Here is a 21,256-nt window from a genome sequence, read left to right on the forward strand (position 1 = left end):
CCAATGCGGACCACCCCTCAGGAAAACTAAAAGTGTGGCAAATAAATGATGCCCGGCCAAATGGTTATTTAGACCCTCTCCGGGGACAAGTGGAGAATAAGCAGAGTGTAAGGAAGGAGGAAGGAAGGAGCCGGGAAAAGATGGGCGACGTGGCGGGGGAACGACTTCATTAGGATGGAGCGCCCAGGGTGTCGGTGTGTAGACTGGCAACCAAGTTAAAGATATACACACGAGCTCTCTGCCCCAGCCTGGTACCGCATTATACCAAGCACACACACACACATGCACCACTCCGTGTCTAATATATGCTATAGATATAAATGTCTAAAAGAGAAGAAGACGAAGATCATTTAAGTCGCAAGTCATCAAATACAGTTCAGCTGACGGTGAGAGAGTGGGGGGAGAGCTGGACGGGTTTGTTTCTTAATGGGCAGACGGAACTAGGAAGGAGAGGAGGGGAGTGATGCTCTAATCCGTTTTACTTTCAAGTTAGACTCTAGACGAGTCCTGTTTGAAGCAGTCACTCCTCGCTGCTGTTGACGGGCATTTATTATACAACCAAGGACGGCCAGCACGCCAAGCAGTTTCTTATATATTTATTTGTGACTCGTCATCAGCCAACCAACCAACACACACAGCACAGTCCGTGCTGCTGTTTGCCGATCGATGATTAGCGCGCGTGCAAAAACCCGACACAAAAGTTATAGACGCCAACTAGATTTATTATATAGACGGCCGCGCGGGTTCCGTGCTCCTTGTAGTGTGCGGTACGTCACAGGAGGACGAGCGCCGAGTCTATTATATCACGCGGCGCCGGCTGATGTGACGATCGATTGGCCAAGTCGACGCGTGAGTCTGATATTATATAGGCGCCTATTATATGTATTATGACGAGTGCAATGTGTTGACCCAGCACCTGAACAAACTCTTTTTCAAGGGTCTACTCTCCGTGTGTGTATAGGCCAGACAGACAGACAGGGCCGGGCTGCGTGAAAGAGTTGCATGTCAGCCAGACAAGTCAGCACGTCGTTTGACAAAAGAAAATTTCTTTTTTAAATTTTTATTTGTCTATCGATTTGTTGTTGAAATATCCTGACATAACGTGGAACAGATCAAATTGCATTAACCCGATAAGTTGCATGGCGCGTAGTCCAAATCGATGCGTTTCTTCCGTCCTTGTTTTGTTTCGATTATTTATCACGCAGACTCTTGGTCGTCGTCTACATAATGTGGTCGAATGGGAAAAAGGGCCGGCTGTTGAACACAACAGCAGTCTCGGTCTCAGCGACGACGGCCGTTGAATGGAAATTAATGTGCTGGATCTTTTACGGCGAGCAACAAGTTTCAATGGCCAACACAAACACAAAAAGAAAAAAAGGAGAGAGACAAAACAAAAGAGGCCTTTTTTTTCTTACACCGTTACTTCCGTTCGTGCGCAGGCGGCCCAGCTATAAGGAAGAGAAAAGTCCGTCTTTTATGCATTGCATATATAAATGTGAATATCTATCTATCTATATAGTAGGCGGCGGCGCTATTGAATGGGCCACTTGATGAATAGAAGTTCCTCCGAGAAGGGGGCGACCAAATCATTTCTTCTAACCGAGGACCATTTTTTGGAAGAAAACAACATTTTCTTTTATTCAATCCCGCGCAGTGGCGATTCACAAGTGCCGAGTTTGTTGAAAAGGAAATCGTCTACCGCAGTACCGGTCTTGTCTTGTTTTTGTTTTGATTGTGTAAGAGAAAATGCGTGGCGTTGGTGAATCAAAATGAGAGATGAAACTCTTTTTTTAGTATTTTCGAATTGACCTAGAAATAGTCTGAAAGATAACACTGAAACGAGAGCTCATCAGCAGTCATCAGTTGTTCATCGCACTGCACGACCAGATAGATTTCGAATCGTTTGGAGATTCAAACGAGAATGAATGTTGGGCGCCCAGCAGAATTCGCTACGGGCTGATGTCGGTGGATGGAATCCGCTCTCTTATATCATCCTTGCTGGCCAATGAAAAATTTGAGTAGCAGTAGTAGAGGCGTAATTGATTTATGGCGTGCTACTTGTTTCACGGATTCGCGCTCACGATATACCCGCGAGAGCCGCGTGTATGGCAGTTATTGTAATTACCGAGTCTGTGGCTATATATTTATCAAGCGAGAACAATGAGACAAACCTTCATCGATGCCAACGCCAGGATAATTGACCAAACGGGGAGAAATGAGAAGGGGCGAAAAAAAAAAAATATTTAAAAAAGACCCAACAATGGCAAGATGTGCCGTTATTTATACATTGATTTACTGTTTGGAAATGATGAATTGCCATTACCAAGAGTGATGCCGAGTAGCTGTTTATTATTCATAAACTATATAGCATATGCCGCCTAGTTTCTGAAAGTTTGATCAGATTGAGTACCTATCATATAATATAATATAAAGGATATATAAAAGTTGAAGCGGGTATGTATTGAAGATGGCTACTGTTAAAGTGCCCAAGGCAGACCCAAAGGCCAAATGATATTCCTCCATCTGCTGTTGATCCGTGAACAAAGAATGAAATCCGAGAGAGAGAGAGAGAGAGAAACTAGTCGGAGAGATCTATTGATTCGGAAGTGTATGGAGCGCTCCTGGTCATTGAGTGGACGTGTCTACGGCTCCATCACATGCACGTCGTGTCCATTAATTTATTCCAGAATCTGGAAAGACGAACTCAATAAAAACAGAATCAATCCCGTGTAGCCGAACACGGAAATTGAATTACTTTGATAGGCTTTCTGGGACTCGGGTGTGGAGAAAGCAGAGAGTATACTATATATAGACAAAGAAGGGTGTATATACAACAGTGGGGGTAGTATCATTTGCCATTGACGTCATTACTAATAAACTACGTGATGAGATCTATTGCGTAAAATCCTGTCAGTGTTTTGTTCTTTTCACGGAGCCTACGTATAATACTTGGTTCTTATGCGGTTATTATGCTGCAGTCTAAGTATAGAGAGAATAAGATTATAATAATCTTGAACTCTTTAAATGCATGAACGAACGTGAGCGCCATCAATAAGATCACGAAGCGCATTTCGATTATTGAAAAAGCAAGTCGACGAGACAACGTGAAAGTATATGGAACTCGATTTACTTAGATTTTTGTCGACTTCAATTGAATTCTTTTTTTTTACGTCGTGTCTCGCGGTGTCGTGAAAAAATTCCCTGCCATTTGAACAGATAACACATGATACAAAAAATAATACCAACGACACTGTTCACGTTATTTTAGTTTCTCTTTAGCATTTGGTGTTCCCGTATTCCGTACAGGATTTATATAACTTTTTCAGACTTTTTTTTTTTTTTTTGTGTGTGTCATATCATACGGAAGGAATTGCTGTTTTCTCCCAATAGATGACGTCGGCTTTGGTATTGATAGCCCTCCCCAGAAAGTAAATGAGATTGGCACTGGATAACGATATTGTCTAGCTGCAACTCTCAGCGGACAGCGGTTGGACAGCGTTGGTTGGTTCTACTGATATAAGAACGTAGAACGGATCCATTGAACGTCCTTTTAGACGTTTATTCCGTAAATTACACACGAATGATGATTCCGTCGTTTACATCCATTGGAATAGGAATTTTACATGGTTTTTATGGTATTATAAATATTTCTAGTAGTTTTCTACATAATTTAAGCGATAAACAAAGTGCAACGTGGGCACCATTTCTAGTAATAGATAGCTGATAGCTCTGCTTTTGATATTTGTAAAATATTTATAATTTCCATTCGATTTAATAGATATTTCATCTCACAATATTTGTGAATGATAGCTTTGCTATACTAACGAATTGCGAAAAATTGAAAACACCAATGGATTAAATGATTTAAATCGTGTTTGGGATAAAGTTTGTCCGCCAGGTCATGGAGGAGTAATGAAGATAATAATGATAGAACTCCATTGAATTTTAAATATTTTAAATGAAATATAAATTCAACGGAGTTATATTGTCTGGCACTGAGGTATTTTTAATAATATTTAAAAAAGGAGTTCTACTGTCGTTGGAGTTCTACTGTCGCATACAAAGAAATTTAAAAAATTATTCAAAATATTATTGGGGTTCTGTTCTATTGTCGGTTCTTCTGTCTTTTCTTTGGAGTTTTACTGTTAGCAACCCTCAATACCAAAAACCACGACATCTATTGGGAGAAAACAGCAACTATCCTGGTGACAGATTATTTACCTTCAATAAATATATATGTCAATGTCGTTCTTTCCTATATTCCTATAAAGTTAGTAACATAGATTTTGTCATTAATTATTTTATTTGTGCTTAATATCATAGTCTTTAAATAAATTGCACGGATCATTATGACGGATCGGAGTTAGGTTGTTGGTGGTTCTCATGGTAACCAAGCAGACTACTTTGAGCTTGACGTTTGAAAAAGAAACATTTTGAGAACCGATTCCAGTGTTACACTTTTTCTACGCTTATTAAAAGCAAAAACGTTTATAAGATTTTTTTTTTACTCTTAAAAGTAACGAATCTGATTGAAATGGTTGGTATTTGAGTTGTGTATGTTTTTGTTTTCAATTGTGTAATATCAAATTTAAATTTTTCCAGTCTGTGACTCTCCACACCGATCTAGGCAATATTAAGGTATTTATTTTGTCAAATGTATTTCAATAAGATAAATCATATACTTTATTATTATTTTTTCATTTAGATAGAGGTTTTCTGTGATGTAACACCAAGGGCTGCAGAGGTAATGTTAAGAATTTAATGCATTTTTTTTTAAATAATTTTCTGCACAATTGTCTTTTTATGTATCCAGAACTTTTTAGCACTTTGTGCCAGTAACTACTACAATGGATGCCTGTTTCATCGAAACATAAAGGGATTCATGGTGCAAACAGGAGATCCAGCAAACACAGGAAAAGGAGGCACATCTATTTGGGGAAGAAAATTTGAGGATGAGTTTACAGAGGAATTAAAACATAAAAATCGAGGGTATCTTTCAATGGCTAATTCTGGACCAAACACAAATGGCAGCCAATTTTTTATCACATATGGTCCACAGCCTCATTTAGATTTGAAGTACACAATATTTGGAAAGTAAGTTATCTATTTTTATACATCAATTAAAGCTCTTTTTTAAAACACAATTTTTTTACTTTTTAGAGTTATTGATGGATTTGATGTGCTGGATGAATTGGAAAAATTACCAGTAAATAAAACTTATTATTATCCATTATTATATGAATAACTAATGAGTTAACTAATCCTCGTCCATAGGTCAACCAGAAGAATCATCGACCATTGAAAGATATACATTTAAACAGTGTGACTATTCATGCCAATCCACTTGCTCAGTGAAAGTTTGAACTGCTGCTTTTCTATGTATGAATGTGTGTGTTATACATAAAAACAGAATTTTTTTTCCATTTAATATCATGTTCAAAGTACACCAATAGGTACACAATAGTTGACATGAAAAAGGGTCGAGTTGTGTGAATTTTAACATGCCATAAGTAAAAATTCTCCAAGCTTCAATGCAGAAATTGGGTGTGCTTATTTCTTAAAGAAACAAGAAAATCCATCGAAAATAACTCGAAAAACAACCTTAATTCAGTGCACATTACGTGACGCCTTTACATTCTGTGTTCATCTTAAATGGGATAGGTCAATTTGGAGGTTAACAATTCATCTCCTGAACTCGTACTGATCCTTCCATGGCTAATTGGTAGATAAATCATCCTTTTCGTAGTCATCCTCATTTGTAGTGATTTCAGTAGCTTCAGAATGTTCCTGGTTTTTTTCATCTGCTTCTTCAGCATTCCTGCTTTCTTCTCCCGACTGGAACAAGACACAAAACTTAAAGAAATTTTCTTCTAAATCTAAAATATTAATTTACATACAGCTTGACCGCCATACTCTTCTTCGGGAGTTTGATCATCATCACCTATCAAATCACATATTTCTCCAATATCTTTTTCCGCCTCAACCAGTAAAAGCTCTTGACTTTCTGAACGCTTCAGTTCTTTCTCTGTTCCGTCTTCATTCTATATTGGGGAATTCAAATAGATAAGTCATCAGCCAATCATAATTTTGTTATTTTTTACCACCTCTGCACAATTTTCAAATTCTTTGTGTCCGTTTTGGTGTTCTTCATAGGCGCGATGGTGCGAACGGGTACGGCAATGAAACTCGAGACCCTTTTCCAAAGGCTCGACTCGACTTAAATATCGTTGGCAAACGTCGCAAAAAAATGCTTCAACTTTCTTGACACACTCCTGACCGACAGCAGTTTCTTCTAAAGACACTCCATTTTCTGCGTCGCCTATTTATATAAAATGAAACATCATTAAAATCAAAGCAACTTCATTTACAATTTTACATACCATCAACACTGCCAACGGCATCAAGCGTCATAAAGTTTTCGAGATCCAATACAAGTTCGTCCTTTTCAAATCCGTTCCTATCGTGCTTGCGTTCCTCTTCACGACGGCGTTCATAGCTTTTTTCCATATTTACCTTGTTCTGTAAATATTAACATGCCAATCATTTGCATAAACTCATGCTAAATTGGTGAGCACAACTGACCTTGATATGCGTTAAAGTTGCAACGTGTTTCTCGTAAAGCATACGAGACTTGAAATTGACTCGACAGATTGGACAATATGGCATTAAAAAGTTCTTGATTATCTGAAGAAAAGTACAAAATTGATAACACAGCTTAGCTTTTCGATATAATTATGCATTATGATTAGTTGGCAAAATACCTTGTGAAGCTCAGTGGTTTCGTGGTTTGGACGACTCTCACTGTGACAGAGTTTGCAGATGGCACAAAAGTTCATTTGAGCTCTGTGTGATGATCGAGATGTTTGAGCCTCAATCTGCGATTGCTCCTTACGCTGCCGCGTTCTCAATTTGGCAAGTGACATCCGATGTTGTAGCGAAATCTTTTCCAGCGATTTCGCATGACGTGGCGAAGAAAGATGGACAATATATTCCTTCAAATGTGAAAAATAATTATTTTACAATAACAAGAAGAAAAAAATATTACAAGATATTACTCTAAATGTAATCGATCGCTGATTACAGTGAGGGCATTGCAATCTGATGAAATGTTCGGGAAACTCTTTCAATGTTGTCTTCCTTTTCGGAGATCGCTCATTCTGTGGGAATTATACAAATAATTTAAAAATATACTCAAATTATATTCAAATAGATAGTTTTAGATTTTACCTCTGATTTCCTTCCAGTTTCTTCTGTTCTGGAGTGCTGGTCATCATCAGTCTTTACACTTTCGTCAGCAGTCGCATCTGGATCTTGCTTAATCTTAATTTCTCTCTCCTGACCGTGATCCTTCTCTTCTCTGAAAGAGTAAACAAATTATTAGAAAAAATCGATTTGACAATTTAAAAAAAAAACAAGGGTTCAGCCTAAAATTAATTTAGTTTCCCGAGTTTAAATCAATAATCTACAAGCTGATAATTGGAACTGCGGTAATAAAAACAACGCAGGTACATAAATCAACTAAGGCTGGGGAAAGACAGAGATTGTGGAATAGATTCAGAACCCCGGATGGATTTCAGCTGTTCCATTGCGTCTGGTAGAGTTCAATTCCAAGACTTTGGTATGGCTTCTGTGCATGTTAATTCACAATTGTTTGTAATTTTAGAGTTATCATGTGATTTGATCCGGGCTAAAGTTTTTTCCTTTTAGTTTTGATGAACTCGGTTCATGTTTGTAAGTTCTTTTTTTTTTTATTTAATATTTTTTTTGTTCTTATATCATTTCTGCATTTGATTTACCTCGTTGATTTGTCGCTCTCCGAATGAACTGCGGCGATTTTGTCAGATGTTGCATCAACATTATTTTCTGGTGGTTGACGGCTAGGCGAAACCGAGGGAACGTCGCTAGCACAAGCAGACTCTTCTGCTATAGATAACCGATTTGGGGATGAGGAATCCTCATTCTTTTCGCTCTGGTAATTTTTGTTTTTGGAATGCTGAGAACCAGCACCATGGTTTCTATTAGCTCCTCGTCCACGCCCTCTTCCACGGGATGAAATAAATCCTCCGTTTCCTCGGTGGCCTCCACTGGAGCTAGCACCACGCTGCTGATAACGACGATTGTCATTAAATCGTCTTTGAGAATTAGAATCATGGTCGTGACTGCTAGAACGGTTGTTTTCATAGGAGTAGTTGCGGCCACGACTACTCGATGAGCTTTGCTCGTATTGCGGGCGGTGGTGAAGATGATTACTCCGACCCTACGGGTTAGGGAGCAAGAGTTTTTTTTGTTTAATACGTCATTTGAGAGTTGACAATGCTCATGAATCTCCTTCCTTGGTTTGGTTGACTCATCATGACTTTACAGGAATTGAATTTTTATTCATTGTGGGTTAAAATTAATTTTCCTAGATGAATGCCTTTTACATCACTTAAACATCATATCATGCAGTACTACTAGCATTAACTACACACATTCAGTAGCAAAAGGATATTTCACTTACTTCAAAACTGTGGCTGCCATCAGACCGATGATATTTACGATGAGGATCCTGGTTATGTGAATGCTAAAAGACCCAAATAAAGTCACTCATAAAATTGGATTTCAATAATGAGAAGAAATAATGAAGAAAAAATGAAACACTTACTTGATCGTAAGATTTTTTATGATCTCCTGATTGTTCATATCTTCTTTTGGTACCTATAATAAAAACTGTGTAAATATCACATTTTACAATTTCAAAATTTTGAATTTATGAAATACCTCGTTCAGATGAAGAATATTTTTCATACTCTTTTGGTGCCGAATAAGGGTTTCTTTCGCCTGACCAGCCAAGACTGTCACCTTGGCTTCTACGATGCTGATTGTTATTATCAAAATTTCTTCCAGAATAATCTGAAGAAGAATAGTTTGATGACGAGGGATTCCGGTAACCAGACCCGCGGTGGCGATCCATGTCTACTTAAATTGAGGCAATAACACCATTCAAGTTTCTCGTCATTACATCACATTAGTAAAACATAAAAGATAGATGACAATCTAAGGAATCTGTGGAATAAAATTATTCATTTGGGAAAGCTATATCTTACCAAAAACTATAAAAAAAACAATCAAAATGCGTGATAAATTATAAGAACGAATACACTGAACACACAAACGCTTGATGCAGAAGAATGATGCATCGTCTAATCATCGACGTTGCAACGTTACCAAAATAAACCTGCCTGCGTGTGCCGTCTGCCCGTGCCGTGTCTCTGTGTGGGAGATTGCGACTTTGCCTTTCTGTGTGATTGGTTCATATTTACTCTGATTTTGCTCCCCGCTCGGATATCAACTTAAATTTCAGACTAGTTCGTGGAATGCGTGCTTTTTTATTGTTAACCAACCTACACGTACACCATTCAATAAATGAAATGCTCTAACAACCTGCAAACCAGGGGTATATATATCTATACCCCTGTGCAAACAATCAATAAAACAAAATTTGCTGGCAGATCAATTTCAATGGCTCTATTTTATTTTGTTTATCTATTTAGTGGCAATTAAATATTTGACGTTGATGTAAATCGACCTGAAGTCGTTAATGGATCCCTTTGGTCTACACGATCTTTAATTAGAATTACTATAAGTTTACTTGATCGCTTGATCTGCATTAAGACCTTTCAATCATTTTATTCTTGAATACGTCTTTTGCTGGAGCAAAGTGAGAGTGCTTGATGACTTACTATTCACGATTCAAAACTTCGAGAACTAATGCTGATAAAATTAAGCGTGCATGCCCTTCATGGCCTTTTGTGCGCATACGTAATACCCGTGTTGTTATTGAAACTTGAAAGTGCATGTTGTACAAGGACTTTTATCCACCGCTATCAGCAGCCAAATGGTAACGATCAATAATGGATTTTTTTTTTTTTTTTACATTAAGTAAATTGTTACACGTACAGATAAAGCAAACTGAACAGACATATTCTTATTAGTGTACAAGCCCGGATGTGCTTCGAAGCTGCAGAAATTATCACTTGAATTGAATTAATACTGCATAACAAGTGCTGCTGGATTAGTATTTTAATTAAGTGATAATAATTGACCATTAATTCTTTTGAAGAACTGACAGATCAATTTTTACCAAATATACCTAGGAAAAATTAAGTATAAGCGGATAATATTAGTAATTAATATGGCCTGGCATGTCAGGATAATATTGGTTCTTGGAATCCGTTATCTTTGAATAAATTGTTAATCTTGAAGATGGGACGGAATACGTACCCTTCTATGGTATATAACTGCTCATCTCGCCAAGGCTCATTTAATTCACTCTCCAACATTCCAAGATGAAGGTAAGACATTTACTCTGTTACTGTTTAGTTTGAAAAAAAGTTTAACTGTTTCTCTCTTTGTTAAATTTCTCAATTTATTCAGACCATCGGAGCAGCCATTTTTGTTGCTTTCTTGATAACCAATAGCTCGACTTCTCCAACAATTTCGTTCGATCGACTTGACGAAGAATTGGATGCTTTCATGGATGCAATTGCTCTCGATATGGTTCTATGGCCCATTAACGATTCATTTTCTGATGTTCTAATTCCCTCTGACTCTTCTGAATTCGAGCCCCAAGAAGCGACAAGGCTGGGTCCTTCGGTAAAATAATAAAATCACGTTTTCACACTATCGAGCAACTAATGAAATTTATTTTTCTTGCAGGATTTCCCAAATGTTGAAGATCGTGATATCTCTGATTCCTCGAAAGAGCTCATCCCAACTGTCTACAAAGAGCTGCCCCTCCCATATATTCCAAATTTTAGCGTTGTAGCTGCTCCGTTCAACACTCCAGGACATCAGATCCTTGGCCTCTTGCCAAAAAGTGAACAAATCACTTCGAAGATGCTGTGGGTAGACGATATTCAAATTCCCGAAGTCTTTCAACTCGTTCTGGCTCTCCATGATCAGCTTTTGTCAGAATCTTTTCAACCCCTCGTTGTCATTTTTAAATCAGAGCCTCTACCAGCCAACGCCCGCATTCTCAGTTATACCTTTCCACGACTACGATCTCCAGGAGGTTTCTTTAACCCAATCAATTCCCATCTTTTAGCGATTCCATTTGACTACCATCAATTCGCATCGGCCTCGTACCTATGTTTAGGTCTCCTTAATAATTTCCACCCACTGGCTGATACCCTTGCCACTCAGAAACTCACTCCAGTTGCTATTTCCAATAGCCGGACGAGTAGTCAGCCTTCGTTACAAAGCCCAGTTATTGAACTGCCGCAGCAGCCTGTCCGTCCGGCCGTCCATTTGGTAGAACCCGCAGCTGTTGACTTCGTAACTCCGTCGTCACCGCTTCCTCTCGCTCGCTCCGACGAATCCATTCTATTCCGTTCGTTGGAACAGTTCATTGAAAGATACCCGAAGACGCCACTGTTTACGGCGCCGGAAAATTTCCAAATTTTAACCATGCTGCCTGAAGACTACTTGAATTCTCAACAAGAGAGTCATCCAGTCGGCCTAGTTCCAAAATCAATGGCACTTGAGCCGAATTTTCTTCCCATGTCAATTCCGTCAGATTATTACAACGCGCAAAATCCCTGGAACGAATTCCAAGTCGTCGCCGCGATGAATTTGTCGTTCCCCCGTTTCTTTCAACCTCTAATCTTAATGAAACCTCTTGACATTGATTTGTTCAACAACGGAGTCAAGTTGCCATTGTGGACCGTCGTGAACGAAAAGGGTAAAGGACAATCTTCTTATCAAGTTGTTCTGATTCGAAACATATACGAGCCAATGCCTGATAGTCCTTACTTGGTAACGTGCATCGTCCCGAGGATCCAGCCGGAAGCAATATCTTTATCCTTCATCGTCAAAACTCCTCGTTGGATGTCTAGCCCGGATGTTCTTGACAACCCAGCAATTCACCCGAGAGTTATTGCTGCCACCAGTACGTCTAAATCGTTCATTGAGACAGCGAAGGCATCGATTCCCGCTGTTAAGATGTCGGAGCCATCAGACCGTGAGAGACGAATTGAAAATATTACTACTCCAATTGGAAACCAATCAAACCGAGCCCAAGGCAAGTCTCTCCCATCGAAGAAATCTTGGAAAAACCGTCCATCTTATGATATCGAACCATCGGTCAAAGTGGTTAAACGAGAACCTTCTAAGACTCAACGTTCCATCTGGTCGTACTTTGGCTTCTAATGTTGATAGGGGCCTACCATGTGTGATAATTTTGTAACTACTAATGCGCTTTAATTTATTGTTGTGTTCGAGGAGTGAATACACGCAAATTCAATCACAAAGATGATGATAATTCACAACTATTATTGGTATGATTGGTATTACGTAAGTAAGATGGGCAATGGCAGAGCCCATCCATCAGGAAAGTTCCTGATGGAATTATCGGATGGATTAGTGCATCCATAAAAAAAACGCGTAGTTTCATCTATGAGTTAACAATTTCTAGAAAATGACGAAACAAGCGATTGGGAGAAACCCACAATCTCCTCCCATTAACAAGAAAATGAATTTGTTAATAATGTGTGACTAATCCCCGGTGAGACAACTGCTTCCTTTTGATAAAGGGACTTGTCACGCCCACTTAATTCACCAACAACACTTGGCAATTTTAGCTATCCAGACCGACCTCTGACCATCAGATGTGACCGTTTGATATTGAAATCTAATTTTTGTGGAAGGTCGCAACCTTCAGTGTCTTTGACAAGTGTTTCAGATGGAAGTTTAATTTTTGGAACTATCATTCGCGAAATCTGCGATAAACCAGGAATGCGAGATTGGTATTCCACTTATCACACAAACTCCATAGGCTTTTGCCAAAAATGTTAAGTCGATAATGCAATCGGGGATGTGAAAGAAAATGCCTCACATCATATACAGTCCTAGTATATTATCTACCACGAAAACAATATGTTTACTACATAGTTGCTGGGCAGCAGTTGGAATCCATGTGGATCATTTTCCTTCTCAATCTCACTTTATTATCATTTGTTTCTCCCCGCTGTCGTCATGTCGTGGAGCAGCCAACTCCCAACAGCCCAAGACTAATCAATCGACACACGATTTATCAATCGAGATTTGCTATAACTAAAAATAATGTCCTAACAAATTCTAGTCGATTCTAGACCAATGTGTATATATACACCGCAGATTGCTCTGGGGTTAACGAGGTTCGTGGTATACGAGCAAATGGGAAAACATGCACGACGACGACCGCATTCCGCGCACTCACGTTCTCCGCCGGTACTGATATAACACACGTTTCCTCATTCCCCAAACCCCTGTACATCCAGTCAAGACGTCAACACAACAACAACAACAATCGAATAAGCTAGCTTGCTCTTATCCGTCGACTGCAGTCATTTTTCCTATTTTCGTCGTCATTTTTCTAAAAACATAATACATATAATATCAGCCCGGGCCAGATACTGGCATCCGTTTTTCTTTTGAGGCGGCCACACATTAGAGAGAGAGAGAGGAAGAACGCAAAAAAGCGTTTTTAGTGGCGCCATGGAAACAGAATATCCGTGGCTTGTTGACGCGCGGGTGGAGTTCGAGTGCACTAGGGCATCCATATGCATTATCTCTCTTTTCGGATCTCAGAGTCGGAATAAGACTGCTGGAAGAGCTGTGGGTTTTTATATTGTTCTTCTTCAGACCCAGCACATATGCAACTCTCCCGAGAGAAAAGAGAGAGAGAAAGACAAATTAAGGGCGCGCAATACAAATGTTCGACGCGTCGTTTTTGTGTCTAGCACTCGCCGTTTTTGTGTCTCTCACGGATTTCATCTATTTCCAAAATGGATATGCGCGTTATTTTCTTTATCTTCTCTCGCCGACCCATTCATTTTGGCTTCTCGTCGTTTTTATAACTAGAGCGCCGACATGGCGCCCGAGAAATAAGAGAACCAAATGGCTTAGCTCTTCTCTCTGCCGGAATCCATTTGTTCCGCCTATTAATTATAGACGTCTTTGATATGCTGCCGTCGTCCCTTCTTTATCACGACGTGGGAGACATAGTTGGAAACGCAATGGACGTGTCGCCGTATAGCGACTAAAAAAAAAGAGAGATTAAATCAGCCAAACCAATGCCGACACGATTCGCTAATGGCAAATCGGGAATTCTTTGCGCAAACATGCGGGTCCGTCATTTTCCAATAACATTGAACCCATTGATTTTTTCTTATTCCTTTTTTTAGGTGAATATCTATAGAGAGCTTCGAACTGATACTAGAGCAGTTGCGCATCCCAAAATTTATTAGGAGTGATGTGAAAAGAGTAGGTTAGTGCGGGCCCGTATGGCAGGAGCCAGCATACGATTGCAGCGGTTGAATCTAGGTGAAACGCCGCGGAATTCCCATCGTTAATGGCATTCTTCTTATCGTTCGAGGTCTCGTTATACTTTGACTTACCAAAGCCAGTCTGCTCTCTTTTATAGTGGGCTATCTGTATTTTCTCCAGACACATACACTTGACGTTCGCTTTTTCTTCTTTCCTTTCTCCCCCAAGACATTCACGTCGAAAACTTAGACCCTATGGCTGGGGGGGGGGGGGGGGAAACTGTGCGGTACAACCATTAAAGCGGGGGCGAGGGACTGAAGAATAATAGGCATAGGACCATAGGACGTTCGATAGTTCGATCTAGACAATGTTGTACTAGGACCTCTATGTAGGAAAGAAAATATTTATACTTAATGCAATCCGCTTTGCGCTTCGAGTTTGAGACGCTCCGTGTTATCCGCATCACGGTAGTGGATAATGTAGCGTAAAAAACAGAAGGCGCCCTCCTTCGTTATATTTTTCCTTTTCCTTTGGAGTTTCCCCCCCCCCCCCCTTTAGCGTTTATAATGGATGCATATTTACATATGCTCTTCTGGCGTGTTGAACCGAGCCGAGCATCCAGTTGGAAATTGTAATTTTTTTACAAATAGGCTAGAAAGAATAGTATATCTCTATATAGATAACTAACTTTTGGCCCTGGAGCATGGCATGGCAGTATTTATGTGTTGGAAGAACGTGTCTTGAAAGAGTAAAAAGCGCATCCGAAGAATGCGCGTTTCTCAGTCGGCACTTCGTTCAACGTTCAATATTGGAGGAGCAAGACGATATACTTGCGGCAGTAATGAAAAAGAGGAGAAAAAGATGGGCTACCACCCCATTTCGTTAGAAATAACGCAATAACTTCTTGTCATCTTTCGTCGAGTTTGACTTATTTGCGCCTGTAACCCAACACGGCATACACTGTAATAAGATAGACACTACGACCTCTAATAAAATGCCATATATTATACAAGACGTTCAGTCGTCGGCCCGCTCGAGGGTTCTTCAAGTGTCGGTCGGACGCCTGCACAAATATCAACACGGCCGCGACCGTTTTGCCGATGACAAGCCGATTACATATTTTAAGACCCACTGTCATGTCTGATGGCTATTTTAGAACGCTTGTTTGCCCTTCACTCAAACAAGGCGAAATAAACAACATTTCTATGCGGCCATCTTCCAACCGAGATCCCAAAAACCTAGTTTATTTATAAAAGTTGAATCAATAAACACGAAAATGGATTATATTGGCGATTTTAGAAATATCCACACAGGAGTAATGCGATTGTCAACGGGATGGCAAATTTCCATTTCGCATCTGCTCTGAAGGATGAAAATATCTTAAGTCTATTTAGAAATTCGCCGTAGAGCCGCATAAAGGTGACATCATTGCCAGCATCAGACCCGCGCTGAGAGAGTGCGGAGCCAAGGAGAACCCACAAGAAGACGAGCGGTGATTTGGGGGGGGGGGGGGGGGGGAGGGGGAGTTGGTTGATAAGAGAAATGAGACGCACACACACAGGGACAGCAGAGCTCCGCCCATCCGTTTTTTCTCTCTCCCTTGTTTCTCTCCATTTAGCCGGCCCTTTTTTTTCTCTATCAAAATAATTCTCTTATTTTGTCCTGGCACTAGGGCCAACACTTTGGATGTCGAACGGATCCTGTGGGCGCCTCAGTTTCCTCTCTGCGGTCGACAGCGCTTCCCGCCTCCTCCACCACCTCTGCTGCACAATCCCGCACCCGTGTTTTTCTCACTCACCCGCGCCGCGTTGCGATCCCAACATCCAGCCGCTGGCTGTTTCTTAAGTCCCGCATCTGCGGCCACTATACACAGTTGCTGTGCTTTTGTGTTGTCTACAACATTATATAGTAGCGTGTCGTGCGAGAGCTGTTGGGGGGGAAGAAAAGAAAGAAAAAGAGCGCCATTTTCAAAAAAGGGATTCGAATTTACAAAGAGCCAAAAAGGGAAAGTCGACGGCTTCCCGCTGAGATTCACGCTAGAACAAACTGAAGGCGACAGGAGGATCAAGCCCGCAGTAGCTGATCAATCGTCGGGGCCAGCAGCCCAGATCCACCACCGCGGGTCTACGCACACAAGAGTGGAATGTTTTAAAAAACAAACAAGACTATAGAATCTCGACCGACATGTTATTTTGCAAACGATTCACGCGTTATTCATCGGGAGGAATGATGTTGGCCTTATTAGCGCTGTCGCTATTGGCCATCGGACACGAGGCCGCCTCAGTTTCGCCCATTTTGACGGATGAAGAGACATTCACCAGTTCCGAGTATTACAGCAGCGTGGAATCGGAGATCAACATCACTCCGCCGCCGCCGGCTGTTCCACTGGATTTCGTTTATCACAACTACACGGCGCTAACGGATTTCCTGCGAAATGTTTCCTATCATTACCCGGGATTGACGCATCTCTACTCCATCGGCCAATCTGTTCTCAGTAAGTTCCCCCCGTATAATTAACAAATCAATTAGATCGAGCAGCCAGCCAACTTGCTTGCCTGCAGCTCTTTATAATAGTGCGGATGTGATGATGTCTTTATTGCATGACCGACAGAAAAAGAATTATGGGTGTTGGCTGTGTCGTCTACGCCCGACCGACACGTTGCGGGTAAACCAGAGATGAAATACGTCGGCAACATTCATGGCAACGAACCCGTTAGCAAAGAGATCCTCTTACATCTCATCCTGGTAAGTTAAATCATCCGTCTCTCCACTCATCTCCTTTTCCTCTTCCATAATTTAAAAACGTGCGGTTAGATATATGAGAACCTACGCTCAAACCCAGTGCACCATCCACAGCACCGATGATCATTCATCACTGACCTTCATTCCCAGTTGGGCGCATCAACAAAAACGAAAATTTTCTGGCCATTGCCATTTTTTCTTGTACGACGACGACGTAGGGCTGTCAAGAAAAGATTTTTGAATTCCCGCCGACCCTATATACATTTCTTTTTAGTACAAATAGTAAATAACCGCCGGGAGAAACTGCGCCTTTTATTCCCTAACGTCGAGACCGAAAGCAATAAAACGATTGTTGTATAAATCGTCTTGTTTTTGGCGCTGTACGCGATGAATAATTCTCCGAAAGTGACGATGACGCAATATCGAAACAATTTGCATAGAAATGGGCCCGGCATTCAGCGAAGGTTATATGTAGAGGCGTGATGATGCAGGAAGTATTATATACTACACTCGGTAGTTTGTTTTTCCTCTACGTTATTATTGTTATTGATTCGGGAAAACTGCAGTCGATGGTTTACACGACTTACTCAGTCAAAGAGATTGCAGCCAGTTTTGACAATTTGATTACAAACTTTAAATAAGTTGGTTCAATATATATGTAGTCTAGAAAGTCTATACGATTCTATTACATAACACGGGCGCTGCTGAGTTACACGACAGCCCATTTTATTTGTTCTGCCGACGGCCGTCTCTATTTGATCTTGTTACGATCGTGTTGTTGGTTTAGATCCTTTTCTTTCTTTCCCCCCAAAAATGCTTTAGCGTTCACCTTTTGTTTTGACAATCCCCCCTTACGTTGTGTTTGATTAGCACTTGGTGTCGGGGTACGGTCACGATCCGGTGATCACGTTGCTGTTGGATCACTCCCGGATCCACTTTCTTGTCTCCATGAACCCGGACGGCTTTGAGAAATCCTCGGAAGGAACTTGCTCCAACGACAAAGGCAGGCAAGTTGCGCATCCCACGCTCTCAAATGATTTTACTGTTATTTAAAATCAAATCTCGCGCCACCAACGTCTTTTTTAATCTCATCACCAGGAAGAACCAGAAGGATTACGACTTGAATCGGAACTTCCCCGATCACTTCCAGCACAATCATTTCCCCCTGCAACCGGAAACCAGAGCCGTAATTCAATGGATGTCGAAGGTTCCGTTCGTTTTATCGGCGGGGCTACACGGCGGGGCCCTGGTCGCTTCCTACCCCTACGAGAATCAAATCAGCCAACGTAATAATAACAACACATCACGCACACACACACCCACTCCACCTAACTGAACATAAACAAGCGCTAAATCAGGCATCAGGCGATGAATCTAAATTGCCTCTAGCACCCACACACACACATGTTATACAATATTTCCCGCTAACGAACTGCTATTCAATCTGCCCGTTTTTGTTTCTTTCTCTCATGTCGGATTCTATATGATGGTGATGGTGAACTTTTTATTTTGTGCCCGGATCAGCCAATCACATGCTCGAACGAGAAGAGAACCCGACACCGGACGACGATGTGTTCCGCCACTTGGCCGCCGTCTACGCCAAGAATCACGCCACCATGTGGATGGGCAAGCCGTGCAAGCCCAAATCGGAGAGCTTCGTCGGCGGGATAGTTAACGGTGCCAAATGGTACACGTTCGTAGGTCAGTTCCGCGTTCCTTTTCGCTAAATGTCAGACACAATCAACTTCTATGGTTTGGCGGATTGCAAAAGTTAACTCTTATAACGACACGCCAAAATTGTATCTCGTGACAGGCGGGATGCAGGATTACAATTACATATTCCACGGGACGATGGAGATCACGCTGGAAGTTTCCTGCTGCAAACACCCAATGGCCTCCACTCTGCGCCAACATTGGCTGGATAACCGAAAGGTAATATATTATGCGGAGTGTCAGCCGTATAGGATACGCGAGTACAATGAACTCGATATACATTTTTGTCAACGTCAAAGTCAACAGACAAATACGGACGGCGTGAAAATCCTATCCTACAGTACGTGATTCGACTATGCATTGTTGAACTGACGAATGTCCTTTTCATTTTTGGCCATCGCAGGCTCTCATTCTTTACATGTACGAAGCACTTCGCGGTGTCAAAGGGTTCGTGATGGATGAAGAATCCGGATTGCCCGTCGGCGGAGCCCAGATGAGCGTCAAAGGGCGCCACCGGGAATTCAACACGACGGCAGACGGCGAATACTGGCGGATACTTCTCAATGGCTCCTACATTCTCCAGGTATATCTCTCAACTCCGGGTCCCTTTTATTGCGTGTTCGTTGCGCTTTATTTTTAGATTTGTGACGCAATTTGAACTAGTTCAAGTGGCGTTCCCAAATTACCTTGGGGAGATTCCTTGGGGATGTTCTAAATTATTATGAATTTCTTTTTTTATTTTAAATGAGACAGATTATTGCGTATGGCTAATTCAATTTGGTGTGGGTTTTAAAATGATTTGGCCATAGGTTTCGGCTGAGGGTTACGAGTCTTACGAGGAACCATTCGAGGTGATGGGAGACGAGGCGACGGTGCTGAACGTCACGCTGCGTCGTCTAGCGGTAAGTCTCTCAAGCACGTCATCCTCTCCCACTCTACTCCCGACGGGCACGGTGGAGGACGCGTCGGGCAGCACGAACGACACGACAAGCCCATCCGACCCTGACGAATTCTCCGGTGACGGTAGTCATAACACGCAGAATCCCAGCGGAATCCATTCTAATCCAAATAATAACAGCCTTACGACATCGGTGACGGTGGCGACGCTTGACGCCGTGACGTCCAATAATGAAACGACGCCCAATGATTTACCGACTAATCCCAATGCCACCGCCGCCACCACTAACAACAGCGGCAGCAATGAAGATGACGATGATGATGACGACGGAGACGACGACAATGTGCACCCATCTAATAATGCCGACGGCCCCTGGGCCGGCGCCGTCATCAGTGCCGCTTCGATCCCGCTGGCTTCCGGTGGCGGAATCACGATGCGCTTATGCCTTACGCTGATCACTGCCTGCACGATTGTTTTTGTTCGAAAATGAAATAATTCAGAGAAAAGAAAGACTTGCTAAAAATCTATATAACTCGCTTATTTTCCCGTCTTTATGGTTGCTGTTTATTCGCTTTCTTATATTTTTCTAAATTGACTTTTCGGCTCAATATCGTTTGAAAATAACCTCTGCTCACTCGACTTCTTCTTCTTCTTCCTGCCCAACTTCTTTTCAACTTCCATCCATACATCTTCTCTCTACGCGCTGTGGGCGTTTTGAATCAGGACTACCCGAGCTCTTTTTTCCAGCCGGCCGTCAACGTCGGAGCTCGAACGGCTCGAACCGGATCTTCTGGAATCTCACTTCATTTCCTTTTATCGGCTGGTCTGCTGCTCTGCTCGCTGCTGCTGCTCGTGTGATTCAATCGTTTTCTTTTTTCTTTTTCTTTTTTCGCAATGAAAAGAAGGCGCCAAGTTCAATACGGTTAAATTTAACAATAGAGTATGGCTTATGATATACTTTTCTCAGCCAACGGAGATGTATAGAAAAGTTTTGCGAGGTCGCCGGCGCTATTCGGAAAAAAATCGATTGATTCCCTCCTATATTCGCAGTCGTTTTATTCAAATCGAGTTTCGACTATATATCATACATTGTGTACAATCAAATCAATACATTATCAAGTCGACATCATCAAACATGACAAAAGAAGGAAAAAAAACAAAGTTGTTTATGTGTTATTGGCTGTGCATTTGGCAAAAATCGATCAGACTGTCAAGGAAATGGCGAAATTCTCGCTGGAACTAAATTATGCACAAGAAGGGCGTGTGCCAAAGTAAGTAGACGTACGTTGGCTGGAATATTCGGTCCCTATTTACGAGTTCACGGATGGATTTGACGTGCCCGAACAATCTGAATAAAGCGACGAAGCGGTTTCCATGGTTATGGTTCAATTCGACAGTAATTGGTTAAAGTACTATACAAGTAAAAACATGGCATAAAATTCTATGGTAATACAACTTAACTTAATATCATAGACAATGTAATCTTTTAGGCCCGGCACTAAAAACGGCGATGCAATCTCTGCCGTCGCCCCCATGACAGGCCTACAGAATGACATAGTGTATAGATATGACCCAAAATATATTAGAGAACGTGATGCTGGTAGCCATTAAAAGAAG

At 41.4% G+C, this 21,256-nt stretch overlaps 4 protein-coding genes across 9 annotated transcripts; 3 read left to right on the forward strand and 1 right to left on the reverse strand.

Moving 5' to 3' along the window:
* The first annotated feature begins 4,304 nt into the window (after positions 1-4,304).
* LOC124343353 (peptidyl-prolyl cis-trans isomerase-like 3) lies at positions 4,305-5,428 on the forward strand. The gene is made up of 6 exons (XM_046796684.1): positions 4,305-4,537; positions 4,603-4,638; positions 4,706-4,744; positions 4,814-5,094; positions 5,161-5,206; positions 5,275-5,428. The coding sequence occupies exons 1-6, from the start codon at positions 4,535-4,537 to the stop codon at positions 5,353-5,355; spliced, it is 486 nt and encodes a 161-aa protein (XP_046652640.1). The 5' UTR covers positions 4,305-4,534; the 3' UTR covers positions 5,356-5,428.
* LOC124343190 lies at positions 5,408-9,196 on the reverse strand. Of its 4 annotated transcripts, none has more exons than XM_046796413.1 (13): positions 9,087-9,196; positions 8,761-8,955; positions 8,645-8,697; positions 8,501-8,563; positions 7,797-8,257; positions 7,228-7,357; positions 7,056-7,157; positions 6,762-6,992; positions 6,583-6,684; positions 6,381-6,519; positions 6,105-6,319; positions 5,898-6,041; positions 5,408-5,835 (listed from the first exon to the last, which is right to left on the reverse strand). In XM_046796413.1, exons 2-13 carry the CDS (start codon positions 8,951-8,953, stop codon positions 5,716-5,718), a joined length of 1,953 nt encoding a protein of 650 aa, XP_046652369.1. In that variant the 5' UTR covers positions 8,954-8,955; positions 9,087-9,196; the 3' UTR covers positions 5,408-5,715. The 4 variants fall into 4 exon arrangements, with proteins under 4 accessions (XP_046652369.1, XP_046652367.1, XP_046652368.1 ...); XM_046796411.1 differs by having other exon boundaries at positions 8,645-8,709; XM_046796412.1 differs by having other exon boundaries at positions 8,645-8,709; positions 8,761-8,958; positions 9,087-9,185.
* Positions 9,197-10,326: 1,130 nt separating this feature from the next.
* On the forward strand, positions 10,327-12,269 carry LOC124343214. The gene is made up of 3 exons (XM_046796454.1): positions 10,327-10,334; positions 10,417-10,635; positions 10,699-12,269. The coding sequence occupies exons 1-3, from the start codon at positions 10,329-10,331 to the stop codon at positions 12,187-12,189; spliced, it is 1,716 nt and encodes a 571-aa protein (XP_046652410.1). The 5' UTR covers positions 10,327-10,328; the 3' UTR covers positions 12,190-12,269.
* Positions 12,270-15,991: 3,722 nt separating this feature from the next.
* On the forward strand, positions 15,992-21,256 carry LOC124343203 (carboxypeptidase D-like). 3 transcript variants are annotated; one of them, XM_046796440.1, is made up of 9 exons: positions 15,994-16,780; positions 16,898-17,031; positions 17,899-18,035; positions 18,127-18,314; positions 18,553-18,729; positions 18,842-18,960; positions 19,145-19,324; positions 19,551-19,643; positions 20,387-21,256. In XM_046796440.1, exons 1-9 carry the CDS (start codon positions 16,471-16,473, stop codon positions 20,495-20,497), a joined length of 1,449 nt encoding a protein of 482 aa, XP_046652396.1. In that variant the 5' UTR covers positions 15,994-16,470; the 3' UTR covers positions 20,498-21,256. The 3 variants fall into 3 exon arrangements, with proteins under 3 accessions (XP_046652394.1, XP_046652396.1, XP_046652395.1); XM_046796439.1 differs by having other exon boundaries at positions 15,995-16,780; positions 20,363-21,256; XM_046796438.1 differs by having other exon boundaries at positions 15,992-16,780; positions 19,551-21,256.

The sequence above is a fragment of the Daphnia pulicaria genome, chromosome 6 (genome assembly GCF_021234035.1).
Source record: "Daphnia pulicaria isolate SC F1-1A chromosome 6, SC_F0-13Bv2, whole genome shotgun sequence".
Taxonomy (NCBI): Eukaryota; Metazoa; Arthropoda; class Branchiopoda; order Diplostraca; family Daphniidae; genus Daphnia; species Daphnia pulicaria.